The 14,505-nt window shown below is 39.7% G+C and overlaps 2 protein-coding genes across 3 annotated transcripts in view; one reads left to right on the forward strand and one right to left on the reverse strand.

Moving 5' to 3' along the window:
* znf16l (zinc finger protein 16 like) lies at nt 1-9,458 on the reverse strand. Its single transcript, XM_044341196.1, has 3 exons — nt 8,329-9,458; nt 5,045-5,269; nt 1-2,713 (listed from the first exon to the last, which is right to left on the reverse strand). Exons 1-3 carry the CDS (start codon nt 9,077-9,079, stop codon nt 2,007-2,009), a joined length of 1,683 nt encoding a protein of 560 aa, XP_044197131.1. The 5' UTR covers nt 9,080-9,458; the 3' UTR covers nt 1-2,006.
* Nucleotides 8,961-14,505, forward strand: part of LOC122973563 (SH3 domain and tetratricopeptide repeat-containing protein 1) — a 27,202-nt gene continuing 21,657 nt past the window's right edge. The window contains exons 1-3 of one of the 2 annotated variants that reach the window (XM_044341194.1): nt 8,963-9,040; nt 11,205-11,317; nt 11,597-12,936. In XM_044341194.1, the coding sequence (XP_044197129.1) occupies nt 12,822-12,936 (115 nt within the window). In that variant the 5' untranslated portion in view covers nt 8,963-9,040; nt 11,205-11,317; nt 11,597-12,821. Of the gene's footprint in view, nt 9,041-11,204; nt 11,318-11,596; nt 12,937-14,505 lie in introns of both variants that reach the window. The other variant, XM_044341195.1, reaches the window with a different exon arrangement.

The raw sequence follows: 14,505 nt of genomic DNA on the forward strand, positions 1-14,505 counted from the left end.
TGATATTCAGACAACTGTTTATTTGAAAGCAGATTGTCAATGGTTAGCATGTCACATCCACAGGTTTGGATAAGTTGCCATTTTCTTGCTTTTGTCACAGTCTTTCACACAGCGCTGAGATCCAGGAAGTCATTTCACACACAAGCGTGAGTAAATCAGTACACGGGTCACTTTTTCTAATTTAGAAAACACACCGGACATTTTGGATGTTATTTTCTTTTTTCTCTGTCATCACACAATTCTTAGTCATCATACAAGCAAACATATAAAATGACCAATATACAGTCTGTAACAGTAGATTACACTGGTTAAAAATGATATGATAAACTTTCTGCTCTACACATAGCACCAAGCAGCATCAAGATGAAAGTAAACCCAGAAGATATTTTAGTTGCAGTTGCACAGACGGTCCACATGTGGGTGATAGTATCCCACCACTCTGTTAACAGGTCCCTCCCATCGGCACAGAGTGAGGTCATATGACAGGGCATCCTGGAGGCTCAGCGAGTGAAGGTGCAAATCAGCTGTGAGTGAAATGTAGGATTCAAGTATGGCGTAGGACCTTGTTAACTGTCCTCTCCTGCTGTCTCTGAATCTGTCTTTAAAAACAATATGCTCATAATGCAGACCCCAGATCTATTCAAATGCTTTCATTGTTACTTTCACCAGGTGTTCTTGTTCAGTCTCTCCTGCTTCATGTCTAAAATACTGACTTTAGTGCTTTATTTTCTCTAGATAGTTCTTGCGCTTGAATTTTCTCAAATTCCCAATCCGTGGTTCCGTTTTAAATCATATATGTCATCTTCTCTTCAACTCTCCAAGATTACACGTAAAACCTTGAGTGTTTTCCTCCTTTTTCCTATTTTCCTCACAGCCAATCTGAGTGATATAAAAACCTGCAGAGAACTGAAGTGTTTTTCAGATAGTCACTCCAGTATAGACTGATATGAGAAGTTGCCGGTGTGGTGCAATCATGACTTCCAGGATGCTCCAAAACCTTTGAGCCACTAAAGGAAAACTACAGTTTGTTACAACTTGGGTTTTATTGTTGTATCTCTGGCCATCGAGTCTATCTGTTATAATCGATGATCAGACAGGTTAGAAACAAACCGACGACAGGTTAGTCAAACTCCTTTGGAAGAGAGAACAAAGGCATAACATTATCACCCAAACTGTCTGTTGTAAACGTCCATCAGTTTACAGACCAACTCTGTACTTACTATACGTCCTCACACAGTTTTCCTCTTCAATGAGGGATCATTAGCAGGTGTTTCACTTTCAGTTTGACCTCAAAATTAAAGTTTAGATGAATAAACTGTTGGCTTGTTTGCAACCTTTCTGATCATCTGACTGCTTGTGTTTCTTGGGGCTAGAGTTAGAAAATGATTGCCAAATTTTAATTAACAGAAATTATCCTTTAATATACACTATGTGAATTGAAATAAAACGGACCTAAACATACAAAACGCATTAAGTTTTTCTATGAGCTTATGCACCGATCCCATCCAGTCATAAAAAGGGGAAGGTCTTCCTCTGGGGCCTCGATTCACCTCCCCTCATGATGACTTTGACATGACCTAAAAAACACAGTCTGCATGCTTTATCTCATTTCCATGTTGTGCCTGATACAGCTTTTTAACAAACGATCTCAACTCAAGACAACTACCTCCAACTCCAAAGTTTCCATGCTCAAGAATAAACCTCCACACTCACCTTTCAAGTAGACCTTCAGTTGAGATTGTTTTGTCAAAACTACCGTTTATAAGATTAAGATGATAGTTTCCTTGATGGTGGAGAGGAGGTGAAATATCATGAATGTGATAAAACAGGAAAGCTTGGGCAAAATCTCAGAAAACCCGCCCCATTCCCCAATTCACCTGCCCACCTCCCGCAGTGACAGCAGACAGCCACAAGATGAGGACGCATCTCAGATTGAGCTCCATGTCTGTTTTTGACGTACGCTTTGACTTGTGTCAGGTTGTCAGCTGTCAGTGAGCTGTAGCGGATTACTGTGCTGGCGTGCAGCGGTGGCTCTTGTAGGTGCCAAGGTGGCGGAAGCTGCGTCCGCACTGCTGGCAGCAGTAGGGTGTGGCTCCGCTGTGGATCCTCTGGTGGGTATACAAGTTCCCCAGCTCCTTAAAGCGCCGGCCGCACTGCGGACAAGCGTACGGGCTCTCACCGGTGTGCACCCGCTGGTGTCTCTTAAGTCCGGAGAGCACTGAGAAACCTTTCCCACACTGGGGGCAGGGGAAGGGGCTCTGGGCACCGCTGTGGACCAGCCTGTGGCTTTTTAACCGGGCTGCATGGCGGAACCTCTCCCCACACTCTGGACACATGAAGGGCTTCTCTCCGGTGTGGATACGCTGGTGCTGCCGCAGGTTGCCTAGGTAGTTAAAATGGCGGCCGCAGTCCCCACACTCATACCCGCCCTCGATTTTAATCTCCTTTTTCACAGGCCCCCCTCGCCGACTGATGCCCGCACCAGCCCCTGGTCCTGCGCTACCCTCATTCTGCCCACCTCCACCCCTCCTGGAGTCACTGCTGCTGTCCCCCATGGTGGGTGCAGCTGCAGAGGTGGACTGCAGTGCCTGCAGAGATTGGGCACCGGTTGTGTCTGAGTGTATCAGTTTAACATGTTCCTCCAGGAACACAGAGTCAGGGCAGAAGGTTCCACACAGAGAGCAGATATAGGTGTGGCTGGGGAACTGCTGGCCTGAAACCACAAACATATAACATTTAATTAGTCACTAACAGCACATTCACAAGTTCAAACTATGGCAAACTTCTTGGTTTGTCATACAGACTGACCTTACATAGAGTTATGTGCTGTAATTATTTCTTGACAGACAACAGCCAGGTGGTAATGACTTTGCAGAGACTTGTTGTCATTGTGGGGTTGCCAGGCAACCATTGCAGACGAAGCACAGAAGTACTGGGTGGAGGGATAAACTTTTGCTGCAGCTTGTGTTATTGTCAGCCTATGTTTTTGTATTTTTTGCTTGTGTATTTTTCCAAATATGTGTTTTTGTTCAAGATCGTGCACAGGGATGTATATTATGAGACTTTTCCTAGTTTTTCTGGTGCTTGTTACATTCTTTGGGCTTGGGAATCATGCCACTGGGAGCTGTGAACAGCTGATTGCTGTAATTAAAAAATAAAGTAATTTCAGTGTAGGGTTGCAACTAACAATTATTTTCATTATTAGTTAATTGTTATGTCTATAAAATGTCTTCATATATCTTTTTTGTTTGTCCAACAGTCCCAAACCCAAAGTTTATCAGTTTACTATCATGTACACTACTTATTCAAGCGTTTTTCTTTATTTTTACTATTTTCTACAATGTCGAACAATACTGAAGACATCAAAGACGACCCCGTGAAGCTGGTTGAGAAAATTCCTTGAGTGTGCAAAGCTAATATTAGAGCAAACAGTGGCTGAGGAATCTAAAATATTAAGATATTTTAGTTTGTTTAACATGTTTTTGTTTACTACATAATTGCATATGTTATTTTACAGTTTTGATATCTTCAGTATTGTTCTACAATGAGGAAAATAACCCTGAATAAACCCTGAATGATTAGGTGTCCAAAATTTGACTGGTACTGTATGACAAAGAAAGCATGACATGATCACATATGAGGCTGAAACCAGCAAATATTTTGGCATTTTTGATTAAAAAATTACTAAAACCATTACTCAATTATCAAAATAGTTGGCGAAACGTCCTGTAAACGTCCTGTCCTGTGTGGATAAAGCTGTGAGGAACATTAATTAAATTAAAAGAAATGGCTTTTGAAGAAAAAAAAAGTTTCTATTTCTCAAAATAAGAAATAAGAAAGCAAAAGAGAAAAGGAAACATACAAGAAAAGCAACATACAAAGTTTCGATGATTACATTACATTACATTTATATCTTAAATTGAGTTAAACATGTTAGTTGGCGTTGCTAACTCAAATGATCAAAAAGTGAGTATATATTTTTTTTTAGTTCAGCCAAATGTGTAGCTGATATGAAATATTTTCAAAATATGAATAGGCTCAAATCCTTAAAAAATGCATGTCTTCCTACAAAATGTATGATCCCAAAGTAAGTGGAAGGAGTTGATGTCAGAGGGGGAGATGCTGGCAGAGAATATTAGATCAAAGAGTGAGGGTTTGACTCAGCTGTAAACAGGGTTGGGTACCAAACTCGTACTTTTAAGTGTACCGACCAAACTACGTCGGTACTACCAAGTACCTATCACCTTTGATCAATCGTCAATACCTTGAAATAGGGCACCAGGTTGTGTTCCCTTCTAGTTAACACACGTGCACTTGAAATTTTTCTCCTGTGTTCCTGTTTGTACTTTCAGATATCAGCCTTATTTTACTGTTTCCTGATCGCTTTCAGCCGTACTGGAGCTGTGTTAAGTTACCGCTGATGAAAACACTTCCTGAAATATAAGAAATGTAGCAGCAGCAGCACTGACAAACTAACAGATAGCTTTTATTGTGAAGAACTTATAGGAAATGAAGTGTGTTCATCACTGAGTTAGCGGAGCTTTGTTAGCGGTGCTATTTTTCAATAAAAACAACTCAACACAACAAAATCTGGAGATATTTAGAGCTCTTTGTTCAATGAATCAGTTAGAAATACTGCAGAGAGGAAGAGTGCAAGTAGAAACAGCCACATTGAGATGTTTGATGAAGAGGTGCAGACGACAGGCAAACAGCACATCTCCCACAAGTAGCCTGAACAACTTACTTTACCTGGTTTATTATTAATATATTAGTTTATTTTACACAACAAAATGTTCTAAATAAATAAAAATGTTAAAATTGAGAAGTTTGAACTTATTTTTTACAACTGAAACTACATTTTTGTTATTACAGAGAGAGTAAAGCAACGAAAAAAGGCACCATTGTGAACGGTACCCTGATGGCTACATGGTCACATGACATTACACCAACATCCATCAATCTGTCTTTCAAATTTATTACACTTTCAGTCTTGTTTTGGTAGTTCTAACCCTTATTTCTTCCCCTTCTTCCCGTTCCTACCCACCTGCCTCGGGCCTGTCTGTGCTGCCCTCCAGGGGACTCCCACCCTCCCCTGGAGAGCTCTGGGGCTCCATGGAGAAGTCAGGGGCCTGGACATGTGAGAGCGGGGCCTGTGTCTGGTCCAGCCCACCCCCCCCCTCCCTCCTCGATGACTCGTCTTCATCATCATCATCTTCTTCTTCTTCTGTCTCACCAGTTGGGGTGTTGTCACTCTCTGGTTCCTTCATGACTTGGAACAAATAAAAGAGAAAACATGAACTCCAGGCAAACATTTGTACTTTTGAGAGAGCAGACAGTCCATATGTATGACTTTATGAGCTGTTCATATTATACTTTATATAAATAAAGGAGCAAGTACGAACAGCAAGGAAATTATATATTAGTAGTAGTATTATAAGATTTCATACAGCTCCCTCTTTTTTCCACATCTAACACCTGGAAACACATGCTGATGTGGAAGATCACTGGAGTTCCCCTTTAAGGTCGTATTCAGACCGAATCAGGCGGTGCGGCGTTGAGCCACAGGGTCGAGCTGAGGTGTGTGGGGGGGTTGTGGGCGTGTTTATTTGTGCTCTAGAACGTAACCACTGTGAAACAATCAGAAAATAACCTTTTACTGATCTGATTCACCGGCTTTCTTGCTACCAGTGCTCCCTCTCTTCATTCACTCTTTATCTCACTCGACCACAGCTGCTCTCTCTCCCCTTAACTCTTTTTTAAAATGAGTCAGGAAGCTGACAGCCAAGTCTAACTTTACTAACGTTATCACAAAACGAAGAGAAATGTCCTCCCTTCGTCCTGATAACATTTTTGCGCTCCCTCATGGCAGAGGTTACAACTCCGGTCAGTCTGACATCACTGGATGTCAGCAAACAACTTTTTGCTATGTAAGGATATAGTGGAGTAAAGGCAACTTGAGCAGAGAATGAAGTCACACTCCCTCTGTGTGCATTGTTAGCTTCTCTGTTCTTTGTGTATTGACTCATGCCCTTGAGTCAAAATTATGAGTCAAGGGCAACACACTCTGGCGGCATCCAAATGCACATCAGGGCGTGTCGATGCGCATTTACTCGTCAGTATACAGTGCTGTCCCACTTCCCATCATCAACGTGCATAAGAGCAGCAATTTTCTCCTATTTGCTCCATGATCCACACATTCTGGTTACTGTACCCTGACTGCTTCTTCTAGAAGACATATTTCCATGTGCTGCACTCTCAAATGACGCCACCATTACTGCAGTAGCAAACTGAACATATTTTCACTGACATTAAAATCAGAGATGTTTGGGTTAATCACACAAACATCTGTCTGACCTCCATAGTCTGGATGTGAAAATGTATGTATGTATGTATGGAGTAACTCATGAAACCCAGCAGGAATGCTTTGCTAGCTTACAATTTTTTTCATTGTAATCAGAAGAAATGCACCATTTATAAAAATCTGAAACACATGATATGGTAAAAGTGGAATTTCAGAAAACTGAAAGAGTATCCAGCTTATGAAGGCTCATCATCAGCTTTGTGTAGGCAGACCATTAAAGTATTTGGCCCTGTTTACACCTGTTAACATCTGTCTCCGGTGATCCGAGAACAAATGGACAGCTCTAAATACAGGTGTGAACGCACCCAAGACGCATTGAGGACGGATTGAGATCCGATCACTCAGACCACATTCAGAGGTGGTCTGGGCCGCATGTGGCCACATTCTTTTAGTAGTGTAAACGCAATGCATCCTGGGCCACCACCTATTCAACTGATGTCCTCTATTTTCCGGCAGACTAGACACAGGACCCTCCATCCAAAGCTGTTCAACTTGTTTGATAACAGGATAAACAAATTATTTTGTTTTTCATGCGGATTAAAAACGTAATCCACTTCCCGTTTTTTCCTGTTTTTCCCGTTCCCCTAACCGGTTTTCCTCTTCAAATCGGCAATTAGAATAGAAATTAAACCATTAATTTTTCGCTTGTTTGTCTAAAAAAATATTTCAGAAGCTAAACGTTGCTGGATAGTTTCCTCTGTCCTGTCAAGCTGATAACTACAATTTTTAGTTTTGCCATGTTGCTGAGCTATAACGGAGCTCAGGATTTATCAGGACGGCTGCTTTACTCCAAACAGTATCAACTGGACTGGACTGTGTGTGTAACAGCTGACCTACTGGATGTGTAGAAGAACACGAAACATTAATCAACATTAGATCCTGTCGGCGTGTCCGAGATTTAAATAATCAATGAAGTTACGCTGCTGTGTCTTGTATGTAAATGTGCACAGCGTCTCTCAATGGAGAGACACAGCTGCGGGGAGATCGCTGCATATAACTCTCTCTCTCTCTATGTATATATATATATTTATATATCCCGAATATTTACTACAGCTTTGGACGGAGCAGACTCCGGGTCCGGTCTTTGAAAACAGAAATGATGTCTGTGTTTATTTGCATATAGAGCGGGAAAGTGAGATCCCATCACAAGTGGGGACACATGTGGAAACACATGTTAATACCAGGTGTAAACAAGGCCTTTGGTGGTCCCTGGTTGGTCCATATTTACTGCTCAGAATGTGATGGAAACATGAGATTTTAATGGAGATTTCTAAGTGTAAAACTGATTTCATAGAGCAGAGGCTTGTGGATTTTACTTTTTTTTTCCCAAAGTGTCACTTTGTTGTTGGAGCTGCTGATAACAGAGAACATAGAACAGCAGTCTGTTAAAACTGGACTATAGTTTGTTGAAAAGTTTAAATTATATATATTATAGCCTTAATTTTAATGGCATTTGATGACTATAATTTCAAGATGTTACAGGTTCTACATGATCTCTTGGGCAGGTGTCACCATAGTGATGGCAGCTTGTGTACGTCAGCCTACAACACAGATTTGTTGAGAGCATGTCCAGTGTGTGCTAGGAGCTCCACAACGCAGCCAATGTCTGCTGCACATTTGTACCTCGTCATTGAGGCTTACTATCTAAAACTTTGCCTCACTAAATCAAAATAATGGCAAAATACTTACCTCGTTATTTTAACCTGAAAGTTAAGAATTTTGACTTAGTATCTCATCATTTTGATTTACCTTTTTTTGATTTTTATTTTTTTTATTCCTAATGTTTTTATGATTTTTGTTTGTTCTTTGTTTTGGGGGGTTTTGCAAGCGAAAATAGGCTTGCACACACACACACACACACACACACACACACACACACACACAGTGCATGTCTTAAAAAGTGTCCTCAGTTGTGTAGGAACAACTCCATACATACATACAAACCTTATCTCACTCTCTGTGTTTACCTTTCAGGTCTGAGGAATACTCCATTGGTGCTATCCACTCATAGTCATAGATGCGTTTGCTGCCAGAGGGGAGCATACTGAAGATGTCGTCTGTGGTGGACTCGGAGTCTCCGTGTCCAGGCCCGGAGCCAGCCATCCCGCTGTCCGGCCACAGGTTGAGGGAGTGCGGATCTGGCTCTTGGCGAGCCTCCCTGTCGCCGCTGGCTTGGCTGCTCTGGTCTCCGTCCATATCTGCACACCCCCTCGAGTTCTTATCTTTCATGAGATAGTCACAAATAGCATCTATGTTCTCCTTCTTCACTCCGGGCATGACAGCTTTGGCTCTCCGGGGGTCAGCGCTGTTGTGTTTGGTGCCGGAGCTGAGGTCTGGCTTCCTGAAGCCAGCCTCTGAAGACGGCTCCATGCTGGTAACGCCGGTGAAAGGGTCCCTACCGTCCCTCTGGACCGTGTCCAGTCTCGCCTTTAACACCTCAATTTCTTCGGTTTTCTCGCGTAGCTCCATTTTCAGCACTCGTACCCTAATGCTGACCATTTTGCGGATCTCAGACAGCGCTGTCTCCAGCACCACAGTGATGTTTCTGCCGAGGTGCTCGGTGATGTCGCTGACCGAACAGAGCAGCTCCTCGTCAGGCTCCAGCTCCAGGAAATCGGCGTCGGCTCGGTTCGCTGACCCAGGAGGCTCCATGAAGGCGCCGTGGAGTTCAGGAGACAGGTTTGTGTCAGCGAAATTGTGATTTCTTTTGCGACTCATAGATTAGCTCGGCTAATGAGCTGTTCTCAGAAGAGTTTTGCTAGCTAGAAGCTACTCAGCAGGCTAATGTTTGGGTGATGCTCAAAGACAGTAACAGCTAGATAAGTTTGTCAGCGTTAGAGAGTACTACCGGATATAAAAGTAGTCAGCCTTCAAAACAAAAGCATTATCATGTCGAACAACTGCCTGGACATAGAAGATGTCAAATACAGTTTTCTTTTTGAAGCAAGACATGAAAAAACAGTCGTTGTTATCAATAGACATAACAGATTTCAGGAAACGCTCAACAGAGTTGCAATAATGGCTAAATTCGGCAGAGTTTAGAGCAGCTTTTGTACATAGCGCCCTCTAAAGTATTCAGCAAGAAACGACTTATGATAATTATATGGTACTACATTCTAGTAAGGCACCCTTTATAACGGATTTATCACAATTAACTAATGGCTTTATTAACAGTTCATACATAATTTACTTGATACGTTTTATAGATGAGTTATAAGTCATAAATAAGAACTAAAACGTGGTTGCCAGGTAATGAAAACTACAACTGGAAGGCGTGTATCCTATTTGGTTATAATGCAGTTACAAATGTTGGTAATCCACAGATACATTTTCGTAGCTGTCTTACTTTCTATAAGCCATCAAGTCTGCAGCGATTGCAGTGAGTAGTCAAGTCATTAATTAAGGGTTTTAATCAAGTCTGCACCTCTTAAAGGACAGGTTCACAGTTTCCCAAGTCCGAAGCCTTAATGAACCGTGAAACATGTATTTCTTGCTGTAATCATTCCTCCTGTTCATACTGACCATTAGAAGATTTCTTCATAATGCACTTACAATGTAAGTGATGGAGGACAAAACCCACAGTCCTCCTTCTGTGCAAAAATGTATTTAAAAGTTTATCTGAAGCTAATATGAAGCTTCAGCGTCCAAATAAGTCAAATCAAGTAGATATCTTTCAACGTTACAGTCTTTTCAGTGCCAAAGTTCCTCTTTTTCTTACTATACTTCCACCACAGCTAAACAGGGAAACACTGTCTGAGGAAACACAAAGAGGGAATTTGATGCTAAAAAGACTGTAAATGTGTCAGATATCCACTTGATATGACTAACTCAGACTGCTGAAGCTGAATATAAGCTTCACATCAACTTTTAAATGCATTTTGCACAAAATGAAGATTTTGGCCCTCATTACTTACATTGAAAGCACACTGAAGGAGATCTTTTAATAGCCAATATGAACAAGATGAATGATTACAGTGAGGAAAACCTCTTTCACTGTTCATATGGACACCTGACTGAAAAATTGTGAACCTATCCTTTAATAAGCTGCTTAATAAATGGATTTGGGTCCACTCGTCTGCAGTCATTTTCTAAAGAAATAAGTCCTCAAATAGTCTAACCACTCAGAGGGATTTTTCACAATCTGTCAATCAAAAAATAGTTCTTATCAATGGCTTATATTTATGCATTTGAAAGCATTAGTAGATTTATTAACCACTAATAAAGCCATTAGTCACTACTTATAATCTCTTTTATAAAGGGAAAATCCATTAAGTGAGGTAATAGTTATATTTAAAGACATAATCGATTATTTTCAGCAATCAATACTGGCCACAAATTTCTTCCCAGTTCACCGTTAGTGTTTTGAAACACAACTGTGAACTACATTGATTTGGCCTGAGGGGGCCAAATCAATGTAGGGGGCCTGACACCTCAGCAATTTTAAAGCTGCACTTATCAATATTTTTATTTTGTGGGTGGATCGCATAACTGTGTGTAATGTGAAAGGTGTCACTCATTGATGAACCTTCACTAAGCTTTTAAGTCACTTTTAGCTCCTTGTTTCGGTTTTAAAGCCCACAACTGCTCTTTCATCAACGTTGTTTTCTAACAGCAGCAGCAGCAGGCAGCGGTTTTCACTGAAAAAGCTCTAAAAAGCCACTGTACACTTCCTGCCCAGCATCAAATCACAGACAGACACAGTTAGAGACTAGCAGCTGGACATAGTGGAGCAATTAGTAACTAAAGAGACATATATTTTCCTCAGGAGTTGGTAGAGACCAAACCAGAGGGGAAAGAGAGGTGGACACAAACTTGACTACAGTGTTAATGTTTCTCTTTTTAGGTCTTATAAGGTCAACATTGTGTTGTCATCTTGTTCTACTGCCCCCAAGTGGCTAAAAAAATTTCAGAAGATGCAGCTTTAAGTAAATGATCAACTAGTGAATTTGCTGAAAGGTAACTTTATTGCAGTGTTTTAAAATTCTTGACTTTAATGACAACCCATAAAGAAGAATTTAAGGCAGGAGGGATTCACACTCCCACTCTTAAAAACTCTTGTACTTTATACCACTTAGTCATCTGGCAGCTGACTTTATGTGAAGAAAAAGTGCAATAAAAAGAGTTATGTGTTATATGACTCCAGACTTTTCAGACACCTTGCAGAATGTGTAGTACTTAAGTGCCAAGCCGTCATCTATCTTGTGATTCTCTCTCCCTGTGATTGTCTGTTTGCAGCTGTTATAAATTCCTCACAGAGGAATTGAGCGGAGGAAAGGAAATGCTGAGTCTGTTCCTGGGATGTTTGAGGGAAAACAAACACGCGCACACAGACACACACACACACACACACACACACACACACACACACACACACACATACACACACTGGATTAAAGCTACTAGCCTGAACACTACACTGACCAAACCCACACTAAAGCAAACAGAGAGGAAAACTGTGTGAGAGAGTTTAAGTAGTAAAAGACAGTGTCTGATAAGTTATAAAGAGGGAAGATTCTTTGCTTCTGTTTAGGAAATAACTCCTGTTGGTTAGGAGCTTTCTTTATGTAAGAGAATGAGTCAAATATGGGCCTCTGCAGCCTGATATACTACACTACTGTCAACCCATTTACTGATTTGGAAAGAGGTTTATTTGTTCAGTGAGTGATTATTAACCTGAAAACTGCAGAGTGAATTTAAGAGGTGTTCAGTGTTGAAATCTTTAAAAAAAAAAAAGAAAGAACTGAACTTGATATAAACTGTTAATGTGCACATATACAGCCTAGAGTAACGCATACAGAATAAACATTTAAGAACAGTATAGGCCTGTCAGTGCAGTGAACATCTCAGTCAAGCTAACCAGAGCAGTACAGGAAATCAAGCAAATGTAACTCCAAAATAAAAGAGTATTGTTGATATTGTATGATCATCTGTAGTAAATAAACTGAGGTCAAATACAAATATTGATACATAAAAATAAGTTATATTATTCATTTCTTCTGTTTTTGTAATTATAACAAAAATAAGTCTAGACTGCCACCAACATTATTAAAAGAATATTCAGAAATGAAAACATTACAGTTGATAATTATAATATAGTTTATAATTATTGTTCCTGAGTTTATTCAAATATGAAACTCAACAATCTGTTCAAACTCCTCCTGGAAAAAGCTGTAAATTGTTTTATAATATCTATATATCTTCATAGATATCCCTCTTTATTCTGACCGTAATCCTAATAGATAATTGATCTGGATAAATCTATAAATCTACAGAGGAGTTCGTCATGTAGCAACACCCCACAGGTCAACAACAACACAGCTATTTTGAAAGAATGAACCGGGGTTTGCTGCGGTGAGCTTGACACTCCTGTCCTCCTCTGCTGGAAGAGAAGAAGTTTTGTAGCCACACCGCCGAAGAGGCATGTGATGTGAACTGTTGACTGATCAGCCTGTGCGGGGAAATGTCAGCCAGGTCGGACAGAGACAGCGGGAGCCGCGAGTACCGGAGACAGACCTCCACTGACGGCCAGCAGCACCAGGACATGGCGGAGAAAACCAGCAGACACAGCAAAACGGGTACAAGATTTTTTTTTTTAAATAGGCTACTTCTATAATACTACGATAAATCTCCGAGTTCGTGAATGCACTCATGATATCATGTAGTAAATGTAAGTCGTTCTGTAATATATCTCACCTCTGTCAGTTGGTGTTTATAGAAGCCAAAAGTAAACGTTCAGTGGTCAAAACATGGTGTCATTATATGACCACATGATTCTCTTCTTAATATTTTATCTATGTGTGATGTTGACTGAACACTATATACATCCCTTACCACTAATACTTTATCTTTTTTTTTATGTTTTAAGGCGCCAGGTGCTGCTTGTCTCTGTTTATATCCCTGTGTAAGCAGAACATAGACTGTTTATTAAACTTAACAGTTTAAAAAGTAGTAAAACACAGTTGTAATAATATAAAATATGTCTTCAAATTGTAATTATAATAAACATGGAAATGTTTATTGTGATTATGTAATGTTTTTTATGTAAAGTTTATTATAATGTCCTCATATCTCATAAGTACATTATAGTGTGTTATAAACCATTTATTAAATGTTTATATGCAGCTTATAAATGCTAAATATAGGGGTCTCAAAGGAAAGTGTTACCACTTAGGTTAAAATGCAGAAATCATCTTGACATCCTTTCCATTCAGTTTATATCAATCAATTAATCAAATGATCACAAACCCAAATTTGTACTCATTTAATACATACAGTGATGGATTGTAATATATGAAGTGGTTATAATGGGTTTTCTACATGGATTAAAGGTAAGTGGTAAAAACTACTTACAATTTACAAAGTCAACATTACAGCCACCATTTAATTCATTTTCATATTAACTCAGTTATAAGTCTAACTTATCATTTAGTATTTAACAGTGCCAGGAACCCAAATTACAAGAAAAATGACAAGCGCTTATAAAAACTTACAAATCTTTAGTGATAATCACTTAAAATATTATTACAGAACAATTCAAGGCTGTAAAAAATATGGTTTCACATTTCATGCACAAATACAGCAGAAAAATTAGCCTTTTTTATGGTTTGCAAACATGAAAGTGATACTGTGTGAAAGCCCGCAGCCACACTTTACACTTCTCAGCTTGTCTTTACATGATATATAAATAAAGTTATGTTACTATAAATAAAACATGTTCAGTGTATTCACCAATGAATAAACAGATTCCAGAGAGGGCAAATTCAGGGGCTCACCTCAAATTTGGAATACATTAATGGAATATTAATGGAATTTTACTGTAATTGAAAATGAACACCCTTTTAGGATATAAATTAAAGGATGCCTTCATGTTATTTTGTATTATTGTATTATTTGTTGTATATTGTATTCAAACATTTTCCCTCTTAAACCATGCAGATAACAAATAAAAACCCATCTTAGTTTTCACTTCACTTTACTTTGATGGCCATGTGATGAGTTAGTGGAATATGTGACTATTTAATAAATCATTATTAATCAGTAAATTTATGGTTTTAAAGCTAAAAAAAAAAAAACCAGATTCATCCTGCAGATGGAGGGATGAAACCAGCGATCCTCTGATCACTCCTCTAACCTTTAGGCAACTT

Source organism: Thunnus albacares, chromosome 22, assembly GCF_914725855.1.
Source record: "Thunnus albacares chromosome 22, fThuAlb1.1, whole genome shotgun sequence".
Taxonomy (NCBI): domain Eukaryota; kingdom Metazoa; phylum Chordata; class Actinopteri; order Scombriformes; family Scombridae; genus Thunnus; species Thunnus albacares.

Bases quoted from the DNA above. Each gene is read 5' to 3' on its own strand.
- znf16l (XM_044341196.1), bottom strand. From the start codon at position 9,079: ATGAGTCGCAAAAGAAATCACAATTTCGCTGACACAAACCTGTCTCCT. The intron at 5,270-8,328 runs GTAAACACAGAG...ATTTGTTCCAAG, and splicing joins GTATTCCTCAGACCTGAAAG to TCATGAAGGAACCAGAGAGT. The intron at 2,714-5,044 runs GTGGGTAGGAAC...TTGTGGTTTCAG, and splicing joins CACAGACAGGCCCGAGGCAG to GCCAGCAGTTCCCCAGCCAC.